Source organism: Myxine glutinosa, chromosome 11 (assembly GCF_964187855.1).
Source record: "Myxine glutinosa chromosome 11, kmMyxGlut1.1, whole genome shotgun sequence".
NCBI lineage: Eukaryota > Metazoa > Chordata > Myxini > Myxiniformes > Myxinidae > Myxine > Myxine glutinosa.
In genome coordinates, this window is record NC_136271.1 from 72,535,167 (window position 1) to 72,560,263 (window position 25,097).

A 25,097-nucleotide genomic window follows, 5' to 3' on the forward strand; every position below is an offset into this window, starting at 1 on the left:
GGTTAAAAACTCATTGCGTTGCCTTGGTACACACGTTGGACCCACTCGATGATATCATCGGCGTCGTTCTTATGCAGCATGTGGCTGTGGGTTACCACCAGTTCTCGTAGGCCGTCGGGGCACGGCAGTGCCAATCGTATGCATTATATAGACATACTCACATTCTGATCGTACGTACTTTATAGACATGCTCATTTTCCAATAGTATGTACTTTCGGGGCGTACACATGTTTTAATAGTGCGTACTTTATAGAAGAAAAAAAAACACGTTCCTAACAGCACGTATTTTATAGACGTATCACATTCTTAATAGTATGTCCTTTATAGACGTGGTTGCAATGCAATAGTACATACTTTATAGACATACTCACATTTTAATTGTGCCTACTTTATAGAAGTACTTGTTGAAAAAACAAAACGGTAGTAATACTGGTTACCACCAGGTGGCGTTTGTGTCCGACATGAGCACATATGCAGACAGACAGACAGACCAAGGGAGCCATATGCAGTGGCCTCTTGTGAGGGTAATTAAATGGCGACATGATACTTGGCTATTTAGAATCATGTTGAGATTTAACTGGAAGTGAAAATTCCCTCCAGCTCTGATATATATTCAGGTATGAACTTCACCTTCGATTTCTGCCCCAAGACTTCCTGGTGGAGTTCAGCCACAGTGAGATTATGCTGAACTACCTCTACCAACAGGTAATGCACCTTTTGGTGCCTTGTTAATTCAGGAATGAATGATATTATTAGTTCGGAGGGAACATTTTTAACTTCGGCTCTGATGTAACAGGCACCACATAATTATGATTGTCATATTTTGAGTGCATCTAAAAAAACATGATCCAAAATGGGCTATTGTGCGGGATACTGTGCTGTATTAATGTGCCAAGTTTCAGAACAATCAACCGGGTGATAAGGGAGAAGTAGCAAAGAGTTTTTCCTCCGCCACCAAAGAATTAAGCAAAGAGTTAACAGACGGTCGGACAGACATCAGGACATCACCACCCATTTTATAAGTTTATCGCTTCGACAATCGAGATGAGATGACCTCAAAGGAAGTCGAACAGCATCTATACTTTTCTTTAATATATGATGACTTACTTATCATATGCCCATATAAGAGATGGTTCACTTCAGTTTTGCGGTTCACCTTGTGTAGCTCATGCTAGCGGTTCAGCAAACCTGATATGAAACTGAATAATGGGAGGAAGGAGGCTCAGTGATTGGAAGAGGAGTGTGCGTGGGAGAGGAATGAGAACGTGAGGTGAGGAAGGGGGAAAATAAGAAGAAGAGTGGAGGGTCATTTTGTTTTTACAATAATAAACATTTTCTGCAAACGTCAAGTTGGTTAGGCCAAAGTTCCCAAAAATCTTCGCAATGAACCTTATAGTTTAATACCAATAATGTCAAGTTAGTTAATATACAGTACAAATTGTGTTGTTAACATTGTGTGATGCATAGAACTGTACGACGGACATCGTATGTGGTGTTTATTTGCATGTGTGTTATCCATGCAAGGTCTGGCAGAATTATCAAAAGCAAGCCATGAACGGAGTAGAGAAGGAGATGGCGTTTGAACTCGCCTGCTTGGAAATCCGGTACGTTTGTTCTTGTAGGGTTTCTGTTTGCAGCAGTTTATTCACTTGTGGCTTCAGAAGTAGTAGTGCACTTGAGATATAATCATCGTTATCATGATGGACTTCTGTAACAACAGTGCCTTGCTGGATTCCAACAACAACGTCCCTTCCCTCACTTCAAATAGCACCACAGCCGACTCCGCTCATGAGTAGGCTGTGAGAAGGCCGAGAAGGCCTCGATTCTATGTTTTCTTCAACATATTGTGTCCCTAACCCTGCTCTTTCTGTACCCACTCTACCCAGTCACACCAAACTGCACCTGAATTATTTGTCTTTTGCACCTGAGAAGGTGGAAATGTTTTTAGCAATCCTCGATTTCGACTCTGCAACTGGACCGGCTGGTATCGGCGCACGCGTCCTGCAACCCTACTCTGCTGCTCTTGCACTTCCTCTCTCTGCCCTTTTCGCCCTGTCATTTACCACACGTCATCTTCCATCTAGTTGGAAATCGGCCATCATCACAGCATTGCATAAAAAGGTGCAAAAACGGATCCCCCCAACTCCAGATCCATTAGCTTATTTCCAGTCCTCAGCAAGGTCCTGGAATCCATCATCGCAGTTGACATAAAATCATTCCTTTTCTCCAACAACCTCATCTTTGATCATCAATACGGATTCACACTCAGTCACTCTACCATGGACATGCTGATTCTACTCTCCAAACAATGGAGGTCCTCAATATCAGACATTAGATCAGGGCAGTCTCTGTGGACATTTCTTGAGCTTTCGATACAGTTTGTCATCCTGCCTTGCTCTCCAAACTCTCTGCCTATGGAATCCGAGGCCAACTCCACTCTTGGATTACTGACTTCCTTCACTCTCGTAGCCAATGTGTGGCTTTCAGTGGGATCCTCTAATCTCCTCTCTCTGCGTCAAGGGTGGAGTGCCCTAAAGTCGTGTCTTAGGCCCAGTCACTTTTTTTTTTTTTAATGCATGCTCTAGTCTCGTGGAAGATCTAGGACACCGAACAGATCAGGACACAATATAACAAGGGTGGAGGAACCAGGTTGGAAACCAAACTAATTGTCTGAGATCAAACTGTTGGAGAAAAGGGAGGATTTGATGTCAACCTGGATTCCACACCTTGGCTTATAAATGGAAGAAAGCTAATGGGCCTGTAGTTCAGACCATCATGTTTTTCACCTTTTTATCATTGATGTTGGATGTCTTCCCAAGTCGATGGAATGTGACTGAGGATAATGATAACAAAGCAGAAAGAAAATGCAACAAAGGCTTGTCAGTTTTTCTGGACTTGGCCACTGAGGCCGTCCACACCCATCACAGAATCGGAGTCGAAGGTTGAGTCAGAGTCGTCTAGGATTGCTAAAACCTTTCCTACCTTCTCAGGTGAGAAAGATAGTGTCCATGAGTAGTTGGGTGCGAGTGGATAGCGAAGGAGGACACAGAGTGAGAGGTCGCGTAAGCGAGATTTGGAAGCAAAGACAGAATTGAGGCATTCGGCCTTCTCATGAGTTTGCTCGGCTATGGTGCCATTTGAAGTGAGGGAAGGGGTGGAGAGTGAGCATAGCCTGGGGAAAAGACTTAACAAGACACCACAAAATTTTAAAGGAGGAAAACGAGCTCAAACGTTTAATCTTGAGGTTGGACAGATGTTGTTTCCTGGTTCTTCTGCGAGTGGACACACATTTGTTGTGGGCTTTATGATGATGATTTTCTTCCAGGAAGAGAAGGCAAGTTGTTTCCAGGCAACTGCCTCACCACTGGATTAAGTGTACCATGGGCTAGGCCGCTAGAGGATGTGTGTGATATTAACTGAAGACGAGATGGGATAAATCAGGTGGAATCAATTTCAGGGGCGGTGGAGATGGAAGACCAATTGTGAAGTGAGAGGGAAGTCCTCGCATTGCCAGTGGGCCTGAGTGAACCACCAGACTCTCTGGCACGGAGGCAGCTCTCTGACAATAGACGGAGAGATGTTCACTCCCACAAGAATGCGATTGGATGAACCAAACTGAGTACTGCAGTGGAAGATGTTTTAAAAAAATTGATCATTAGCAAGTTCAGAAGGGAGAATTTGCCATTGGCAGAAATGCTTTGCTGCAATACCATGACTGGTTGAAGAGGTACCAATGCCCAGGTAAACTCTTACTCCGTGGAAGGGCTAACACCCTAAATGTCAGCTTTACTTTTCTCCCCACAGCGATTAGCATACATTTGTCCACTTTGGGTTGATATAAAACCTATCGTTTTGGAAATGTAGGCCGTGCTCGAGAAGGCCCGAGGATGGAAATGTGGTTGTTACATCCTTGTAATACCCGTGTTTATTATCATGCAGGCGCAAGTTCTACAGCATTTCTTCAACTTCTGAACGAAAATCCCAGAAATCATTGTTGGAACACCAAGAGTAAGAATTCGATAGAGCACCCCACCTACATATGCGATACGGTTGACCAGATGATATGCCCTACGTGTCATAACCTCATGTATTTATTTCACAGGTCACTTGATGCCCCCTCTTGTTTCTTTGCCGTTTTACCTTGTTAGCTTATCTGGAATTGGAATTCTATATTAGGTATTGTCATGGTGCACCGTCTGTCCGTCCGTCGCATATTTCGACTTTTCTGGCCAAACCGCTGGGCCGATCAGGCTGAAATTTGGCAGCAAGGTTCCGCTCCTGACTTGTAATGGGTATTGCAAACCTCATTGTGGTCACGTGACCGGAAGTGTGTCAAAATGGCTGACTTAGTAAATTCCTTCAGAAATCTTTTTCTCCAGACCCACCAGTCAGAATGCTACCAAATTTGGGTTACAACATTAGGACAGGGTCCTGAAGTTAAATTGTGGAGGCCATGCCGATCATGCAAGGGTGCCCGGAAGGCGTGCATAGTGTCGGTCTCCTGTTTTCTGAAGAATTTGTAGACAGTGTGGTGAGTGTGACGAAAGTGAGTGAAAGGTTGATGATGTTGAAAATGATGATTGGAAAGCTCTTGGCGAAAGTCATCTCAGGATATGCCCCGCAGGTCGGTCGGAGCGATGAAGAGAAGGACCAGTTCTGGTGTGTGATGGAGAAGCTCATGCAAAAGGTGAAAGATGACGAAGTTGTTATGGTAGGAGGAGACTTAAATGGACACGTGGGAAGGAGTATAGACGGTTTTGAGGGAGTCCATGGGGGTTACGGATATGGTGTGAGGAATGGAGAAGGTGAAAGGATTTTGGAGTTTGTTGATGGAGCAGGTTTGTTGATTTGTAATACTCAGTTCCAGAAAGAGGATAATAAGCTTGTTACATACACGTAGGGTGGGTCGATGACAACCGTTGACTACCTGATGGTGCGTAGGCGAGATAGGGGGCACCTCTGGGACACAAACGTGATCCCAGGGGCGGAGGCTGTTTCACAGCACCACTTGGTTGTCTGTGACATAAGGGTGAAAGGTGCGAGGAGAGCTCGGCGAGTGAAATACCAACCGAGAATGAAGGTGTGGAAGTTGAAAGAGGCGACAGTGGGGGAGGCATTAAAAGAGCGGCTGAGTATGGGAGAGGATGATGTGGTTGAGCTTGAAAGTGGTTGGATGTCAATGAAAGATAGTCTGTTGGGAGCCGTTGGTGAGGTATGTGGATGGACAAAAGGACCACCGAGGCACTCAAAAACAGGGTGGTGGGATGATGAAGTTGGAAAGAGGCTTGACGAGAAGAGGAAGAATTTCAAGGAGTGGCAGAAGGCAAAGGGTATGGGGCAGAAGAGGCAGAGCATGAACGTTATAAGGCAGCCAAGAAGGCTGCAAAGAAAGAGGTAGCAATGGCGCAGGAGGCATATAGGACAATGTTCGGAGAACGCTTGGATTCGGAAGAGGGTCAGAGAGCGGTATTCAGGATTGCAAAGCAGATAGCGAAAGAGGTTTGATGTGATGGGGGTGAGTTGCTTGAAGGATGAAGTGGGACAAATCGTTGTGGACCCAGATGGAATAAAAGGAAGATGGAAGAGATATATGGAAATGCTGTTGAATGCAGATAATGAATGGGATGGCAACATAGAGAGTAACCCAGTTTTAGGACTGGCAGAGAAGATAACTGAGAAGGAAGTTGACGAAGCGATAAAAGCAATGAAGAGTAGAAAAGCGGGAGGGCCGACGGGAGTTGTGGGAGATATGCTGAAGGCAGCGGGAAGTTGGGGTGTGAAGAGAATGACAGAGATTTGTAATCTGGTGGTGAAAGCAGGCCACATTCCAGTGGATATGGAACTGAGTACCCTCGTCCCTCTATACAAGGGGAAAGGTGACCCTCTGGACTGTGACTCATATTGAGGATTAAAGCAAGTTATTAGAGCATGGAATGAAGGTATTGGAAAGGGTGTTGGAAAGTGAAGTGAAGATCGACGAAATGCAGTTTCGATTTATGCCAGGAAGAGGATCAACAGATGTGCTTTTTATTGTGAGGCAGTTGCAGGAGAAGTACATGGAGAAGAGGAAGGAGTTGTTTCTTGGGTTTGTTGATCTGGAGAAAGCATTTGATAGGGTTCCACGTGAAGTAGTTACATGGGTATTGAGGAAGTTAGGAGTGGAGGAATGGTTGATCAAAGTAGTGATGGCAATGTAGCAGAGAGCGCGCACAGCTGTAAGGATGAAGGACCGGAACAGTGGTGGGTTTGAGGTAAAGGTGGGAGTGCATCAGGGGTCGGTACTAAGTCCACCACTATTTGTAGCTGTGATGGAGGTGCTGGCTCGCAACGTAAAGTATGGTTTACCGTGGGAGTTGTTGTACGCAGATAATATGGTGTTGATTGCGGAGAGTATGGATGGACTCAAGGAGAAGATGAACAAGTGGAAGGAATGTATGGAGGCAAAACGTCTGAAGGTGAATATCAGAATGTCGAAAGTGATGGCAAGTGGTAAAGCATGTGGTGAGGTGGAAAGAACTGGGAAGTGGCCGTGTGCTGTGTGCAGGAAAGGTGTCGGAGTGAACCCCTTTCAATGTACAATGTGTGCTGAGTGGGTTCATCAAAAATGTAGTGGTTTGAGAGGGTCATTAACCAGTGTGGCAGCTACATTCAAGTGTAAGGTGTGCACAGAGGGAGCTGCAGATGGAGGAAATGTTGAGTTGGATCTTGGAGACGGCATGAAGCTGGAAGGTGTGAAAACATTTTGTTACCTAGGAGACATGCTGAATGGAGAAGGTGGATCAGACTCGGCGACGGTTGCTAGAGTGAGATGTGCAAGGTAGAAGTTTCGGGAAGTGAGTGGCGTGCTGACGAGGAGGGGAGTGTCGTTGAAGCTGAAGGGAAAGGTGTATGGTGCCTGTGTGAAGTGTTATGATTTATAGGAGTGAGACATGGGTAATGAATATAGAGCAGCAACGTAGGGTGGAAATGCGAATTGTTCGGTGGATGTGAGGAGTATCGTTGAGAGAGAGAGGAAGACAAATGATGAATAGCGAAAGATGATGGGAATGGAGCCAGGGATGGATGCTGTGAAGAGAAACAGGTTGAGATGGTTTGGTCATGTGTTGAGGAAGGATGAAAGTGACTGGTTGAGAAGAGTGATGGAACTGAATGTAGAAGGAAGTAGAGTACGGGGAAGACCACGAAAGACTTTGCTAAAGGTGGTGGAAGAAGAAATGCGGGCAAGGGGGTTAACAAGGGGAGATACAGAAAACAGGGCAAAATGGAGAAGGGCCCTCAAGGCTATCCCCCTCTATAGCAGGGGAAATGGCCTTAAAATGCCTGTTGTTGTTGTTGTTGTTGTTGTTGTATGCCGATCACATGACCGGAAGTGTGTCAAAATAGCGAACTTCGTAAATTCCTTCAAAAACTTTTTCTCCAGACCCACCAGTCAGAATGCTACCAAATTTGGGTTACAGCGTTATAACAGGGCCACGATGTTAAATTGCGTCGGCCATGCCGATCACGCAACCAGAAGTGTGTACACCTCTCCCACCCAATTCAGTCTCTATGAGCTGCACAGTGGTATTGCTGGGTGCCAAAGGCCAAAGGCAATGCCGCACTGGAGGATATTGTCGCGGGGACCCTTTGGTTAATACCAGGGCTCGCGGGTGGACCAAAAACGGCTTTACTTGGAGGCGACGACCGAACATGGATTTAACTATGAAATGCGGGAGGAAGAAGGAAAGTGGAAGCTGCGGCAAAAGCGCGTACCTGTGGAAGGCGAACGAACTCAAACAGACATGGGTTTAACAAGGAATGAAAACTAATGCAAGGGTTTATTCAAATAAAAGGTTGGGACAGGTAAACGCGACGATAAATCTAATTCATAATTTGGGATCCCACACACCAGACTTCAGAAACGAACAAGGGAATATGAATGAATAAAAGAAAACGTCGTGTACTTGTAAATGTGAGGTGTGAGTGCAGCCTTATCTCATCTGTAGTCTTGCAGTGTATCGTCCACGTCCCACGTGGCCCTCTCCGTCCGCCTCCGAGCACCACCAGGCCTCGCTCCAAGCACCACAAGGCCTCGCTCCAAGCACCACAAGGCCTCGCTCCAAGCACCACAAGGCCTCGCTCCAAGCACCACGCGTCCAACGCAGGCTAGCGGCTCCACACGAGGTCGACCTCCACACACGATCGGTCTGCCAAGTCCCAGTCAGCTCTCCCAAGAGTTGGATGTGCCAGAGAGACAAAGGAATGTGCAAGAAGCAAGCGAACTCCACTCAACTCAAGAGAACTCCCAGAAGCAAGCCAGCGAACTCGGGCTAGAACCGTGCATAGAGTTCGGCGCGCCCTTTTTATAACCTTGCGGCGGTGACGTGCCCTCCACAGACCTGGAGCTTGGTCATAGCACGTAGCGTGTTACTCGAGGCCTAGCGGAGGTGTAGCTGGCTGTGGTCCATGCGGCGGCGCCCTGAACTGGCTTCCTGTCCATTTTCTTCCAGTCTTGTCAGGGAAGGGAATTTAATTAATGCGTGCACTAAAGGGCCTAACTAAGTGTCTACAGGTGTGCATTGCCATAAGGGACAAAGGTTTGATGACCAGGTGTGACACACAGGGGCGTTATTCTTAATCCCTATACTATCTAACACACGAACATCCTGGTATGTTCACAGGTATACTCTTACCCGACAAATCGCCTAAACACACAGAACATATTACAGGTAGATTCCCCATCACGACAGTCGGATACCTACCTACACAGATCTATCTGGTTCTAGATATTGCGCTACCCTCCCGACATAACAATATTTATTTATTTGGCATGGGGGCGGTGTACTTGGAATGTATCTGTACTTGTTTAACCATCCCTTTGGTAACCACGTGTGTGCATTTCAGGAAGGAAATGGGCGGGCTAACCAGTGTACTGCCCCCACTGCTATCGGTTCAGATCAAGGTGGCTCTTCTTTGTCAAACTTCATGACTCTTTCTCAATAATGGATAATCTATTTTACTTGAGACCATAACTGCCCTAGTGCATTGCATGATATCATGACTTATCAGTTGCACTCTTAATCTCTCCTTGTTTTTGTACCATGAATGCCTCCTTTTTCTATATATAACGTCAGCATCTTTGAATCCATTCATCTGCTCAACCACAATATCTAGCCCTATTTGCATTTAAATAGTGAATGTAAAATATCTCACGCTTGGTGTCTCCAAAGAGAGTAGGCCAGTGTGTTTGAAGCCTCATCAAGTTCCATGTACAGGGTTGGAGTGACCATAAAATAAATGGCCCAATTTATGCAGCGATTACAAAATGTCAAAAATTACAGGAGCATAATCGACTTGAGTTCTTTTTAGAGAACATAGGATCTTAAGTCTTATGTTTTGACCACAGAGTCAAACAAAACTCACTTATTTATATATATATATATATATATATATATATTTATATATATATATATATATATATATATATATATATATATATATATATATATATATATATATATATATATATATATATATATATATATATATATATATATATCTATCTATAATTCCAGTAATCTCTGTGTGTATGTTTGTATGTTTGTATGTTTGTATGTTTGTCTGTGACCGCTGTTTCTCGACAACCACGGGTCCGATATACTTGAAACTTGCCAGGTATATTGCTGGGGACCTGAGGATGTGCCTTTTCAAGGTTTCATATTAATCGGACAAGTAGTTACCGAGCTATGGCGATTTCTTTACCAAACTCCGCAAGCCGTTCGCTTTGGACCAAACCATTTCATGTAAATAGAGGGGGGGGGATTGTCACCGTACTCGCAAGCCGTTCGCTTTGGACCAAACCATTTCATGTAAATAGAGGGGGGGGATTGTCACCGTACTCGCAAGCCATTCGCTTTGGACCAAACCATTTCATGTAAATAGAGGGGGGGGATTGTCACCGTACTCGCAAGCCGTTCGCTTTGGACCAAACCATTTCATGTAAATAGAGGGGGGGGGGATATAATTTTAGATATATATATAGTACGGGCATGCCCTAGTATATTACAATTGAAAGAGCTACCTCTGGCTTTTAGATGCAGTGTTTGAACGACACAGAACCCGCAATGCAAATATGCCGTATGTTAGCTGCTAACACTGCTACCTGCCCAATCAATCAGCCAACCTTTTTTTTTTTTTTAGCAATGCCAGCCCACCTCTTGGGAATTGAATCAATCCATGAATGCATTTCTGGCTCACTGCCCTTCATCAGCATGGAGTGGATTACCCCCACTCCTCTCGGTGCCATTTACGAAACGGGTACTTGGGCCAGTACGAAACACTTCGTACAAATCGAAAGTCAAAATTATAATTGTATTGAAGAAGTTATAAAGCCTCCAACCTACCTTAGGACACCCAATGTGATCCCAAAACGTTCCACAGAAGGTTTGGTGGGGCTAGTCCCAAAATTGAGGGAGAAGTTTCGGGATGGACGGGAGGACAGACAGACACTCCTGCTTCATAATATGGATAAAGGTATATTCTTGTGAAAAACTTTACTGGGCATACGTATGTATGTTTGTGTGTGCACGTAAATACAGCCAAAACTCCTACGGAAGCATATGGAACAAGTGGGACGACATTTTGACTCTTTGAACCCGATGCAATGCATGCTGGGATCGCTGCAGCGCCTGCAAAGATGCCTGCTCTTCCACCGCAAGACCTACATCTGCTACCTTGTAAAATATACCTGCATTTCCTACAATTTTATTTATTTTGAGAGCATAATTCCATGATGTAAGAGCTCATTGACAGAGGATAATGATCTTCAGATGTTAGTGAATGCATATTGTACTGGGATTTCATTCTGAATGCAGCCTGCTGGTTGCATCACTGCTGAAGTGCGGCTATGCAGCTGAGGTGGTGCTCCTTGTATGTTAGAGCAGGAATTTGTATTTTTTCCGGGTGCCAGCGATGATTGACATACTCTACGTGAAGGATACTGTGGGATCTTTAATGTCCACCAATTCATGCTGGCAGTTCGGACTCACAAAAATCGAACCAATTTTTTCTTGTCACCCACCCTATCTGTCCACCAAGTTTTGTTCGAATCCGTCCATAACCTTTTGAGATATCTTGTTCACAAACAAATAAACAGACAGAAGACAGACAAACAGGGATGAAAACCTAACCTCCGTCCACCTTTGGTGGTGGAGGATATTGTCAAACCACCAACATGAAAGACTGCAAGGAAGAGGGATTGGGCAGGCCACAAAGAAAGATGATTCTGTAATCAGGGTAAAAGACAAAGGATAAAAAAGAGAATTGGTGAGTAGAAAGTTTGGACTCGTGAATGTAGACATGTATCGATGTAATTAATAAACAGGTACATATTATTGGGATTGGGGAGGGCTCGTTGATGAGAAAGGAAGGGGATGTGCAAGGCCTAATGGTAGGTTATGAACAAAGTCAAAAAGCTGACATTTTGATGAGAGGGAAATGTACAAGCCTTATGTATTAGCACTTCTGTTGGATCAGTCTTGAAGACCTTGATGGAAAATGAGATTTTGGCTTGATAGGCCGTCTTGAAGACGTTATTTATCCGGGACAGCCAGTGCCTCATGCTGACATGAGGAAGCTCAAGAGATTTCTTCCAGAATATGGCCACAGAGCAAAGGTGTAAAAGGTAAGTTGCGTGGAAGTAGTTTCCTTCCCACACGACTCTGTCGATGTCTGATGTATTGATTCGAAAAGCTGTAGATGAAATGAATTGTTTCAGTGGAGATGGAAATTTCAGCTGAAACAAAGTCATCCCATGAGGTACCGTTCGGGGTCATTTATTACTTAGGTATGCAGGCACAATAGGTGGGGGTGATGCAGTGTTGGTGGTCCCATAACCTTATGAAAGTTAATGGAGCACAATAGTTTTTTCCATGGAAAAATATACCCAATGGTGCTTATCACCTCTCTGGGCCTTGATCTTCCAAATAGATAGTTCAGTTACCTCTTACTCAGTGTGTGTTGAGGAAGGATGAAAGCGACTGGTTGAGAAGAGTGATGGAAATGAATGTAGAAGGAAGTAGAGGACGGGGTAGACCTAGAAAGACTTGGCTAAAGATGGTGGAAGAAGAAATGCGGGCAAGGGGGTTAACAAGGGGAGATGCAGAAAATAGGGCAAAATGGAGAAGATTGTCATGGGGACCGCAAGGCTAACCCCCGCTCCAGCAGGGAAAATGGCCTTAAAATGCCTGTTGTTGTTGTTGTTGTTGTTGTTGTTGCTGCTGTTGTTGTCGTAGTTACCTCCTCTAACATGGACTTTGAGTTAGGTGAGGGAGACAAATGTACAAATCATCAAATCTTGGCCATTATTGTTCACCAGATACTATTTGGAATGCCATATTGAAGTAAAAGCAACAAGATATGGATAGTATTAATATTGCGTCGATGACATAACTGTCTTACTTTTTGTTATCCCACAGGATGACCAGCAGGTCAAGGTGCATGTCGTCGTGGGCCCAGATGTCAATGTGAGCTACAGTGCAGACAAATCACAGACGGTAAGGAGATGTGTGCGTCGGATGCACACGCTGAAGTACAACATAAACAACTCACAACACAATTGTGCAATACAGGACTTTCCAATGGCGTATGAATGCTAACAAGGGCTTTTGCACATGCGCGATGCTTGTGCGTTTTCAGTCACTCGGTTAGACTCGACAGGTATTTTGGTCGTAGCCAGCGCGGAATCTGTAATTCAAATCGTCTTTTTCACATACTTTTCAGCATTTAGACGAAAGAGTGGCAATTTCAGAATGGTTAGCCATCATTGTTCTGTTCCTGGATGAAAATTGAACTCGCATTAATATAGGAACACCAGAAATATCTGTAGAAAAGAGGTAGTATCGAGCTCATATTATTTCCTGTTAGTACAAGCGAGCCACGGCAATAGATATACATACACACAGACGGACGCTTCTGCTTTTACCAATAGATGCAAAAAATCTCGTATAATTTGCTCTGCCATCGAAGGTGGATGGAGGTTATGTTTTCAGCTGCCTGTTATTTGTTTGTCTGTGAGGAGAATATCTCTAAAAGTTGTGGATGTTTTCTGACTAAATTTGGTGAAGAGAAATGATTATATTTTGGCAAAGATCTGGATCTGGATCTGGATTGGAGAATATTTTAAGTGATTCCTGACCATATATAATATAATATGAACAAAACCGATATATAAAACGACATCTCAAAAAGTTATGGATAGATTCGGACAAAACCTGGTGGATAGGTTCGGTGTTTGACAAGGACAAATCGATTTGATTTTGGTGTCGATCTGAATCCAGATCCAGATATGAGAATTTTTTTTTTCTAAGTGATTCTTCACCATTGAGTGATAGTGCCAAAAACGATATATTAGCATGATATTTCAAAACGTTGTGGATGAGTTGGTTAGGCGACAAGAACAAGCCAATTTGATCGTACTTCAGGTCCGGATCCAGATCAGTGAGAAACAAAACGTAAACTGTTCAGCCTGGTGGAGGTATGCTCTCTACAGAGTGCTGTTGTAGTTTCTGTTGTGGTCCCAGAACCAAACAAAATATATCTACCATACAAAACACAAAGGCAATTTGTGTGTTTGTCTGTCCCCCTTCATAAGTGTAGGTTTTAAAGGCCAATCTTTTAACATGATTGTGTGTTCACTAGGGTCTATGTTTGAGGATAAAACAAACTTGAAAAACATTTTCCATAAAAGAGTAATTATGTCTCTTCTATTGGAATTGTAGACGGTGGCTTGCAAACCAAGTCTCAAGGGTGGTGTACAGAAGCATTTTTTTTAAAATAAATAACAAAAAACACCAGGCGCTGGGAGGTGAAATTTATTGCACGTGATGTACAACGCACGCTGAGTAAACAAATATTCATTTACATCTGTATGATGTCTAAGAAATAAAGAAGATATAAATAAGCACATCTGAAACTAGGCCCAGGTTTCAGACTTTGGCTTGCTTATGAGGCTGCACTGTCGAATAAACTGTTCAGCCTGGTGGAGGTACGCTCTCTGCAGAGTGCTGTTGTAGTTTCTATTGTGGTCCCAGAACCAAACAAAATATATCTACCATACAAAACACAGTCAGTTTGTGTGTTTGTCTGTCCCCCTTCATAAGTGTAGGTTTTAAAGGCCAATCTTTTTACACGATTAGGTATTCACTACAGTCTATTTTTGAGGTTAAAACAAACTTGAAAAACATTTTCCATAAAAGAGTAATTATGTCTCTGCTATTGGAATTGTAGTGTGGTGGTGTACTTCTGTTGGGCATGCAAACTTGCTTATAAACCAAGCCTCAAGGGCGGTGTACAGAAGCGTTTTTTATTTATTTATAAATAACAAAAAATACCAGGTGCTGGGAGGTGAAATTTACTGCATGTGATGTATACTGAAACGCAAAAGAAACTTAGCACTTGTTTGAAATGTAATAAAATTGTAACAGTTCAAAATAAAACAAACCAACAATTGCTAATTGAAACATTGGCATTTTATTGATGACATGTCAAGTTTTTGACCAAGATACACCATCTCGTCAGTTTGTTCTACAGTACAGAACAGCACAGGGTGCAATTTCAGTCCCCTTTCAATAGCGTGTGTGGCCACCATTGTTTTGGATACAGGCAGTGCATCGTCGGCGTATACTGCCTACCAGTCTTTGGATGGATTGCTGCTGGATTCTGTCCCACTCAGTCCTCAATGTCTGAAGCAGCTCTGGTCCTGCCAACTACGCATCTCCCAAGCTCATCCCACAGGTGCTCTATGGGATTCAGGTCAGGGGAGAGCGCAGGCCACTGCATGGTGTTGATGTTCTCGCCTTGGAGAAATGCAGTGGTAAAGCGAGCAGCATGGGGACGAGCGTTGTCATGCTGAAAGGTTCTCAGTTCTGGGTGGTCTAGCAGGAATGGCAGCAGATGAGGTCGCAGGATGTTATCCACATACCGCTGGGCATTAAGATTCCCATCCACAACCACCAGTGGCGTCCTGTACCGGCCTGATATGGCGGCCCACACCATCACACTTGGGCCACCCCACCTGTTGGCTTGACGCACGCAACAATCGGCATATCGCTCGCCAGTTCTTCTCCAGACATGCTCACGCCTATCAGGACTGTCCACACAGAACCTTGACTCATCGCTGAAAGTGACCTCGTTCCACTGCGCCAAGGTCCACCGCTTATGCTGCTGGCACCATCTCTGTCGGTTGCGGCGATGGGCAGCCGTCATCACGGGGCCTCTATATGGTCTTCTGGCAGTCAGACCATAGTCATGTAGTCGTCTTCGTGCAGTATCATTGGAGATCCGTGGGTTTGCACGCCCCGGAGTTTCTGCCGTAGTGCAGGATGCTGGACGGAATCGATCCCGCAGGTGACTTTGGACCATCTGCCTGTCCTGCCTTGCAGTGGTGACTCTTGGTCTCTCTGATCGAGGTCTGTCATCTGCAGAGTTGTGGAGGGTGTCTCTGTCCACCAGGGCCGATATCGTCTGGTGTGAACAGCCAAGGCGACGTGCCACCTCACGGTAGTTCAGTCCACCTTGCAGCATGCCCAGGGCACGCTGCCGTTGATCCCTTGACAATCGTGGCATGTTGATTGAAATGCCCATTTTGCACTGGCCTTTTTAAAGCCAATATCAAGACATCACGTGCAGCTCATTAAAATCATCCCGTACCCCTTGGCTAATCACTGACAGTCAAAACGGCTGTTCAACAGCTGTGCTATGAAGTGACCATTGAAGGTTCAAGTGACCATCCGTGACCGTTTTGTCTGACAATGAGGACACTATTGTCCACAAATAAGTTCACACATTTACTACACGCAGTGTTATTGTTGATATTTAAAGGTTTCAAAGGTGGTAAGTTTATTTTGCGTTTCAGTATACAATGCGCGCTGAGTAAACAAGTGTTCATTTACATTTGTATGATGTCTAATAAATAAAGAAGATATAAATAAGCACATCTGACACTAGGCCCGGGTTTCAGACTTTGGCACGCTTACGAGGCTGCACTGTCGAATAAACTGTTCCAACCTGTCATGTTTGACAGACTTTTTACAAGTATATTTATGACGGCCCTCATAGGCCATACATCTAGTTCACCTTCCCACTCCTCCCTGTCTCCACCCAATCCTCCCAAACATTGTCAATAGTAAATATCATCATTTTTTCCCTAAACTTGTGCATTAACAAGCCCCAGATATGACCTTTGCATCAGTGTTGAGGACAAACCAAATCAGATATGGTGTCTCTCTCAAGGAAATCTGCCAGGGTGTTGGGAATGATGGCATCGTATTTCCAATTGTAGATATCCATTACATAAATCACCAAGCGTGCCATGTTCACACGAAGTAATCCTGCAAGGTTAAAAGTCCACTTACGAACAACAATGATGGCGAAGGTCGGGTAGAACGCACCGTCCACATGCCTTGCATGGGCCCACATAGTTGGGATTTTTTGCAGTAATGGCTGCAAGATCTCAACTTTTTGGGCGAGTTAATTAGAAAGTTCTCCAAATATGTCATTGTGCAAAGGCACACCCCTTTATCTGAGGTACTTTTCCAAATATTTTTGGCTTCTTTTGGAAGTTTTGTGAGCCATCTTAACTGGCAAGACCTTTGACAGTCTCCTAAGTAAGGCCTTTGCTTCTAGTTTGGGGTTACTCCAGTGGCCAAATCTACAGCTGCTCCTTTCACTTCCCTCGTGTTTTTGTGTTATATTTTCGTCCCTATGCTGTTTGTATTTTCATCAAAAAATTTCCGTGATAAATCGTACCTTCCAATATTGTTGAATGAGTTTTTCGTGTAGCATCGGCCTACTCCTCGGATAGCCAGGAGCTAAATCGTCTCGGCGTTGAGGTTGGCATTCAGTTTCTTTCATGCCCCTTGTCCTGTCCCCTCATGGCTTCCTCCTCGTCCCGCCCCTCTCGGCTTTCCCTCTCAGCTTCCTCCTCATACAGCTCTATCGGTTTCGTCCCCATTCTGCCCCTCCCATTCCTCCTCATCCTGCTCCTCCCTGTCCTGCCAATCTCATATTTCCACCAGTCCCACCCCCTTTTAACCACTCATCCAAACTCTCTTCCTCGTATGTCGCAATTTCAATTGTCACCATGCAAATTCACTGGGTGTTGTTACCTCTCACCAGTCATGGCACTTCATCAAAGGACTTCTGTGAGTGACTTCATCGGACTGAATCAATTTGTGAACTTTCCCACCTATATTTCTCCCAAAATCCACCATTCTACACTTGGTGATGACAAACTTCACCATAAAAGTCTCCTGCTCTTTCTCTGCTCCAATTAGTTCATGTGATCATATGCTTGTGAGAGTCAACATCTCTGTGAGTATTCTCAGCGAGTCTGGCAGTTCAGTCAAGCAGATTGGCAGGGACAGCAAGCAACCATCTCATCACAAGCTGGTCAAAAACTTGGAATGTCTTTCAATCCAGCCAAACCTCACTCTCACTCACGCTCTCTCTCTCTCTCTATCTCTCTCCAAAAGGACCGTCTGGCAAACCCTCCCAACCACTTTCTTAACAATCTTCTTGAGAAAGTTCAGTTAATCAAACTTCTGGGTCTCACTATTAGTCATGGTCTTTCTTGGGCAAACCACATTTCAAAGTTGGCCTCCAAAGCCAGTCGCCGACTGGGCATCCTCATCATAAAAAATCCTTCCTTGGCACATCTGAACTATCCACCTGCAAGGCCTTCATCCGCAGCTTGATGGAGTACTGCTCTCCCCTCTGGGCTGGCTTCCCTGCCTCACATTTTGCTCAGCCTGACGCCCTGGAAACCTAGGCCTTCAGGTCATTGGAATCTTCTGTGCTGAAGCTGATTCGATGGGCCTATCACTTTCTCATCGCAGACAGGTCGGTAGTCTCTCTGTCTTTTACCACTTCCTTTCTGGTCTTGCACCCTCTGTTCTTTCCGTGCTTTGTCTCCCCACCCCCAGGTTTCTGCCAGGTGTAAATGATCCACCATCAAGCCCCTTCTCATGAAACTCCCAAATTCCAGGATAACTGGGCACTTCCACTCATTTGTTCCTCTTTTTTCCCTGCCTGTGGAACCAACTTCCACACTTTCTTCAATCTCATTTTCCATCAAGGTCTGTTCACCACCATCTCAGATAATTCCAAAAATCATCGAAACCATGAACTCTTATGCCCTCGTTAACCCCTTCCCCCACCATTCCCCACCCTCAAGCCCACCTCCTTCCAAAGATCTATATTTTCTTCCTGACAATTTCCTTCTGTGTTTATCCTGTCCACCACATGCATCTTTGCCTGCCCCCCATTCCTCCTCACACCCATTATCTTTTCAGGTCTCCTTCTATTTTGTCCTTCAACTCTGCTGTTGGTGTTTCTCCCCCCTCGCTACTGTTTCCTTTGTTCTGCTGTGTCCTGATCTGTTCAGCATTCTCAATCTTCCATGAGTCTTGACTCTGCCTGACAAAAACCTTCTCTGGCACGCACGATATGTGTACGTTCCCTGCCCCGATGACTGCTGCTCCTAAGGGTTTCTGTGAATGTGTTCTGGAGCGGATTACATCATTTCGAAAGTCCTGTATTTGAAGTCAAATTAAATTATAACGTGCTTTATAATATAGTTGACACTTTGGCTGACTGCGTGATGCCACGTCACTACTTCACATACAAGGTAATACTGCTTCGACAGAACTTTTCAGACAGCAAGGTGTTTACTTTTGTTTTTCCAGAAGCTTGCACTCCTGGTCGAGTTTGGTGCCATTAACAGCATCGTGTTCTCTGAATTGACAAATGGAACATTGTTGGAGCTCAACGCCCGAGGCCTGTTGAAGGTTTGACCTTTTGTTCTGCTACTTTCACTTTTCTTCCTATGATGACTAATTTGATATAATTTGATTTGACTAATTTGATCTAGCAGGGAAAATGGCCTTTAAAATGCATGTTGTTGTTGTTGTTGATGACTAATTTTATAATTTTTACTAAAAACATGATACAGGTTTTCCACAAATTACCGTTCCAAATTCAAACCATAAACTCTTATTATAATAGAGCAAACGTATATGGTTATGTTTGTATGTTTGAATATTTGTGACCAAAACGTCTTCTTCTTCAAATAAAATTAACACCCAAAACACAGTCTGTGAACTCTTAATTACGTACTGTTGGAATATACCTTTTGACCCTTTAGACTGCTGAGACCCCTCAGACCTTTGACGATCCTTTAAGTCCCCCAATACCCTTAAAATCACCAAGGCCTCTAAAGACCCAAAATACCCTTAAAGACTGCAAAGACCCAAAACACCACGAAGACCCAAAAGACCCTTAAAGACCCTGAAACCCAAAATACCCTTAAAGACCCAAAGGACCCAAAAGACGCTGAAGACCCAGAATAACTCAAAGACCTAAAACACCATGAAGACCCAAGATACCCTTAAATACTGCGAAGAACCAAAAGACCCTTAAAGACCCAGAGGAACTAAAAGCCCCTGAAGACCCAAATGGCCCCAAAGACCCAATACACCCTGAAGACCCAGAAGACCCAAAACACCCTGAAGTCCCAAAAGACCCTTAAAGACACTGAAGACCCCGAAGACCCTTAAAGACCCAGAAGGTCCAAAAGACCACGAAGATCCTTAAATACCCCAAAGACCCAAAAGACTCTGAAGACCAAAAATACAGCAAAGTCCAAAAAGACCCCAAATACCCCCAAAATACCACGAAGACCAAAAAGACGCAGAAGACCCAGAAGACCCATGTAATCATGTTTCAATAGCATGTAATTAATAGACGTACTCAGTGTAATTAATAGACGTACTCAGTGTAATTAATAGACATACTCAGTGTAATTAATAGATGTTGGTACTCAGGTTTCCATAGCATGTAATTAATGGACGTACTGTACTCGTATTCCAATAGTATGTATTTAATAGACATGCTCAGTCATGTTTCAATAGTATGTAATTAATAGACATACTCTGGTTTTAATTGGACGTAATTAATCAACGTAGTCAGGTTTCAATCGTATGTAATTAATAGACGAATTCAAGTTTCAATGATACCTTTTTGTATTATAATGGAGCAAAAGTATATGGTTATGTATATGCATATTTGTGACCAAAAGGTCTTCTTCTTCTTCAAACACTCTTTAACAATTCCATCGTTTTATTTATATATTTAAAGCTAACCTAAGAAACACATTCGTGACTTATCCGTCCATATTCATCCGCGCTACTTTTTTGTTACTTTGACTTGATTAATCGATATGTAGATTGTGACATGGGCAAAATATAAGATACGTCGTAAAAACCCGGCCGGAAGGGAGGGCGGTGTATTGGGGGCACATCTGCTCTGTGAGGCTGGAAGTTCAACTCTCCCATCCAGGTTTTGATAAATTTGTATTGACCTTCCCCTCCAGCTCGAACTGATAATTTAAAATAAATATAAATTTGTACTCAGTTCCTTTTTATTTATACGTGTTGGGTTGATTTCTGATATCTCATTTACAGTATATTAAAGCGCGGCGTTACGCGCGCTGCTTGCGAGCAAGGAGGAAGCGGACAAGCGGTAACTTATAAGCGTCTTTATTTCAGGAGCTCACTGTAACACTGGCGCGCTCCGGGCTGCGCGCCCGGTGTATATCATGAGGCCACGCCTACCCCTCGGGCGTGGCCACCGCCCACTTGGTGCGCGGAATGATGTCACCACGCCAGTGGGCTTTTGTGTCCGCCACACGCGCCCCCCCAGAATTCCCGCGCACCTGGAGGGCCAGTTTGCGGGGCAGACGAATGACCCGGCCGAAGCGCCCCCTGGCGATCGGCGGCGTCCGGGGTGCAGGGATGCCAGGTGGGATGCCCCTGGCTGCCCCTGGGATGGGTGCAGGACCGGGGGGCGGCGTGGCGGCGGGGCTGGGCGGTGCCGGGGGTCCGCCCGCAGGGGGGCGGCCCCGACGTGGGGGTCGGGCCACTGGCGGTGGATGGTCCACGTCGAGGTGAGCCGGCTTGAGGCGGTCTACCGAAACGCGGTCAGGAGTACCGCCGATGTCCAGGGTGAAGTGCTTCGCCCCGGTCTCCAGCACGCGGAAAGGCCCGTCGTACGGGGGCCGCAGTGGTGTCCGGTGGGCATCGTGGCGGACGAAGACGTACTCTGCCGTGCGGAGCTCCGGGGCGACGTGCATCGGTGGGTGCCCGTGGCATGCCGTTGGCACCGGGGCGAACCTCTGGGCGGTCTCTTGCAGAGCGGAGCGCTGCTGTGCCGCGGACCATGGTGCCGTGGAGTCGGGGAGGAACTCGCCCGGCACCCGCAGCGGTTGCCCGAAGACCAACTCCGCCGCGGATGCGCGCAGGTCCTCCTTGGGTGCCGTCCGGAGGCCCAGCAGGACCCAGGGGAGCCTGTCGACCCAGCCGCCGTCGCGGAGGGTGGCCCGGAGCGCGGCCTTCAATGAGCGGTGAAATCGCTCACACAGGCCGTTAGCCTGGGGGTGGTAGGCCGTGGTTCGGTGCAGCCGGACCCCGAGCCCCTGCACGACCGCCCCCCAGAGCTCCGAGGTGAACTGGGGGCCGCGGTCGGACGAGATGTCTGAGGGGGCGCCGAACCGGGCGACCCAGGTGGCGATGAAAGCCTGCGCGACATCGGCCGCCGTTGTCGACGCCAAGGGCACGGCCTCCGGCCACCGGGTGGTGCGGTCCACCATGGTGAGGACGTAGGTGAAACCCCGCGAGGGGGGCAGAGGTCCCACCAGGTCCACGTGGACGTGGTCAAACCGGCGTTCCGGCACCGTGAATGGGGCCAACGGGGCGAACGGGGCCTGGGTGTGCCGGTGCACCTTGGCGCGCTGGCACGCGAGGCACGTCCTGGCCCAGCCGCGGACGGCCTTCCGGAGGCCATGCCAGACGAACTTGTCGGCGATCAGCCTTTGGGAGGCCCTCGCGCCCGGGTGGGACAGGCCGTGGATGGCGTCAAACACCTGGTGCTGCCAGCCCGCGGGCACGATGGGGCGAGGACGCCCGAGGGAGACGTCGCACAAGAGGGCCGCGCCCGCGCCGTCGAACGCCACCTCGGTGACGCGGAGGCCCGTGACGGCGGTCCGCAAGGCCTGGACGTCGGGGTCAGCGGCCTGGTCCGCTGCCATCCGGGCATAGTCGATGCCGAGGTGGACTGCGTGGGCGACGGCCCGGGAAAGGCAATCCGCCACCGGGTTGTCCTTCCCCGTGACGTGCTGGATGTCCGTCATGTACTCGGACACGGCCGAGAGGTGACGCTGCTGCCGGGCCGACCACGGCTCGGTGACCTTGCCCATCGCGAAGATCAGCGGCTTGTGGTCGACGAAGGCAGTGAACGCACAGCCCTCGAGCAGATGGCGGAAGTGCCTGACCGCCAAGTGAAGCCCGAGCAACTCGCGGTCGAAGGTACTGTAACGGCGTTCGGGCGGGTGAAGCTGCCGGCTAAAGAACGCCAGCGGTTGCCAAGCTCCACGCACCCATTGCTCGTGCACCGCGCCCACCGCGTAGTCCAAGGCATCGGTGGTGAGGGCGATCGGTGCATCGGGCGCCGGATGCGCGAGCATGGTGGCGTTAGCCAAGGCGAGCTTCGCGCCCGTGAACGCCGTGTCCATCTGCTCGGTCCAGGTAACGTCGCCTTTGCCCGGCTTACCTCGGAGAGCTTCGTGCAGGGGGCGCAGGAGCTGGGCGATACGGGGCAGGAACCGATGGTAAAAGTTCACCATGCCCAGGAACTCCTGCAGCCCTCTGATCGTGCGGGGGCGCGGAAACCCCTTCACCGCCTCCACCTTGGCCGGCAGGGGGACGGCTCCGTGCCTGGTGACACGGTGCCCCAGAAAATCGATTATGGTGGCGCCGAACCGGCACTTTGCGGGGTTCACAATCAGGCCATGCTGGCCCAGGCGTTCGAAGAGCGTGCGGAGGTGGCGTAGGTGCTCTTCGCGGGACGCGCTGGCGACGAGGATATCGTCCAGGTAGACGTAGACAAAATCCAAGTCACGCAGGACGCTGTCCATCAGTCGCTGGAACGCCTGAGCCGCATTCTTCAGACCGAAGGGCATGCGCAGGAACTCGAAGAGTCCGAATGGCGTGATGACCGCCGTCTTCGGGACGTCCTCCGGCCTGACGGGGACCTGATGGGGACCTGATGGTAGCCGCGTATGAGGTCCACCTTCGAGAAGAAGGACATGCCCGCCAAATGGGCGGAAAAGTCCTGAATGTGGGGGACGGGGTAGCGGTCGGGAGTCGTGGCGTCATTGAGACGGCGATAGTCCCCGCACGGTCGCCATCCCCCGCCGGGCTTCGGCACGATGTGCAGCGGCGACGCTCAAGCGCTCTCTGAGCGCCGAACGATGCCGAGTCGCTCCAGGGTAGCGAACGCCGCTTTTGCCACCGCCAGCTTCGTCGGCTCGAGGCGGCGTGCCCGGGCGTAGACCGGTGGCCCGACGGTGGGGATGTGATGGGCCACCCCGTGCTTGACGGCCCCCGCCGAGAAGGTGGGCCGCGTGAGGGCCGGGAAGCCGGCGAGGAGGCGGATGAATGAGTCCGCTGCCGGAAGCGTACAGACCAACGTGGCCGGAACCGAACCGTTCGGCAAGCCGCTTGGCAAGCCGCTCGTTGAGCTGGGCGACGCACAAGCGAGCGAGCTGAACGTCTCGGCCTGGACAAGACGTCTGCACTTGACGTCGACCAGGAGCCCATTAGCGCACAGGAAGTCCGCGCCAAGCAGTGCCATGGGCACGTCGGCGGTGACGAACGTCCATCGGAAAACCTGCCCTCCGAACCGCAGAGAGAGGCAGCGTTTTCCGTACGTACGGATGGGCGTCCCGTTCGCGGCAAGCAGCGCGGGGCCCCCACCCGCGGCGTGCTTGTCTGACGTGCCGGCGGGAACGACACTCACCTGCGCTCCCGTGTCGCACAGGTAACGGCGCCCGGAGAAGGTGTCCGTTATGAACAGCAGGCTGCTCGAACGGCCGGCGCTCATCGCCACTATTGAGCGCCGGCCCAGGCGTTTCCCGACCTGTTGAAGGAGCATGGCGGATGACACTGCCGAGCTTCGTGGCCGAACTTGGCGTGGAACCAGCACCAGGTGGTGGAGCTGGAGGAGCGCGGCTGGCTCCGCCAGGCCGGTGGAGTTGGCGGGTTTCCCCGCGGTGGCGGTTTTCGCCGTGGGCGGGGCGTGGCGGCGGTCACGAGGTGCGTATCAGCATGCTGCGTATGCTGTATAAGCTGATGCTGTGGATCAGCAGCATCAGCAGCATCAGCCACGAGGGCCGTGACGGCCACGCCGACTCTCGCCCGCGTGTCCGAAGCGGCGAAGTACTTGTCCGCCTCGGCTGCCAATGCTCGGGGTTCCGTTAGCCCGGTCCCGGCCAACGCGAGGCGAACCTGCGCTGGAAGTTGGCGACGGAAAAGCGCCCGGAATAGAGAACCGGGGGCTTCGTCGCCCAACAGTGACAGCATATGGTCCATTCGGACCGACGGGCGCGTGTCACCGAGCTCGGGGAGATCCAGGAGGCGGTCGGCCCGTGCGTCGTCCGTGAGGCCGAACGTGGCTAGGAGTAGCCGCTTGAGTGCCTCGTACTTGTGGCCGTCGGGTGGGTGGCGAAGGACGGACACAACTCGAGCGGCCGTGCCGGGCCCGAGGGAGGCGATGACGTGGCAATAGCGCGTGTCATCGCCGGTGAGGCGCCGAAGCTGAAATTGGGCTTCGGCCTGGACGAACCAGACTTCGGCCTGAGCCTCCCAAAATTCGGGAATTTTGATGAAGTTGGCCATGGCAATGGCGTCGCGTGTGGAAGGATCGCTCCGGCAGATCCAACGTCAAGGGGGTCACCAGTAAAGCGCGGCGTTACGCGCGCTGCTTGCGAGCAAGGAGGAAGCGGACAAGCGGTAACTTATAAGCGTCTTTATTTCAGGAGCTCACTGTAACACTGGCGCGCTCCGGGCTGCGCGCCCGGTGTATATCATGAGGCCACGCCTACCCCTCGGGCGTGGCCACCGCCCACTTGGTGCACGGAATGATGTCACCACGCCAGTGGGCTTTTGTGTCCGCCACAATATATTTAATGAGAGCACAAGATATATTTGGCCGACCTCTCCCACCAC

General features: G+C 48.2%; 1 protein-coding gene across 3 annotated transcripts in view; it reads left to right on the forward strand.

Annotated features, from left to right (window-relative positions):
• Window positions 1-25,097, forward strand: part of LOC137436762 (focal adhesion kinase 1) — a 112,465-nt gene that overhangs the window by 43,811 nt on the left and 43,557 nt on the right. The window contains exons 4-10 of one of the 3 annotated variants that reach the window (XM_078786760.1): window positions 601-705; window positions 1,525-1,604; window positions 3,940-4,008; window positions 8,884-8,941; window positions 10,578-10,715; window positions 12,456-12,533; window positions 18,723-18,824. In XM_078786760.1, the coding sequence (XP_078642886.1) occupies window positions 682-705; window positions 1,525-1,604; window positions 3,940-4,008; window positions 8,884-8,941; window positions 10,578-10,715; window positions 12,456-12,533; window positions 18,723-18,824 (549 nt within the window). In that variant the 5' untranslated portion in view covers window positions 601-681. The remainder of the gene's footprint in view (window positions 1-600; window positions 706-1,524; window positions 1,605-3,939; window positions 4,009-8,883; window positions 8,942-10,577; window positions 10,716-12,455; window positions 12,534-18,722; window positions 18,825-25,097) is intronic. The other 2 variants (XM_078786758.1, XM_078786759.1) reach the window with 2 other exon arrangements.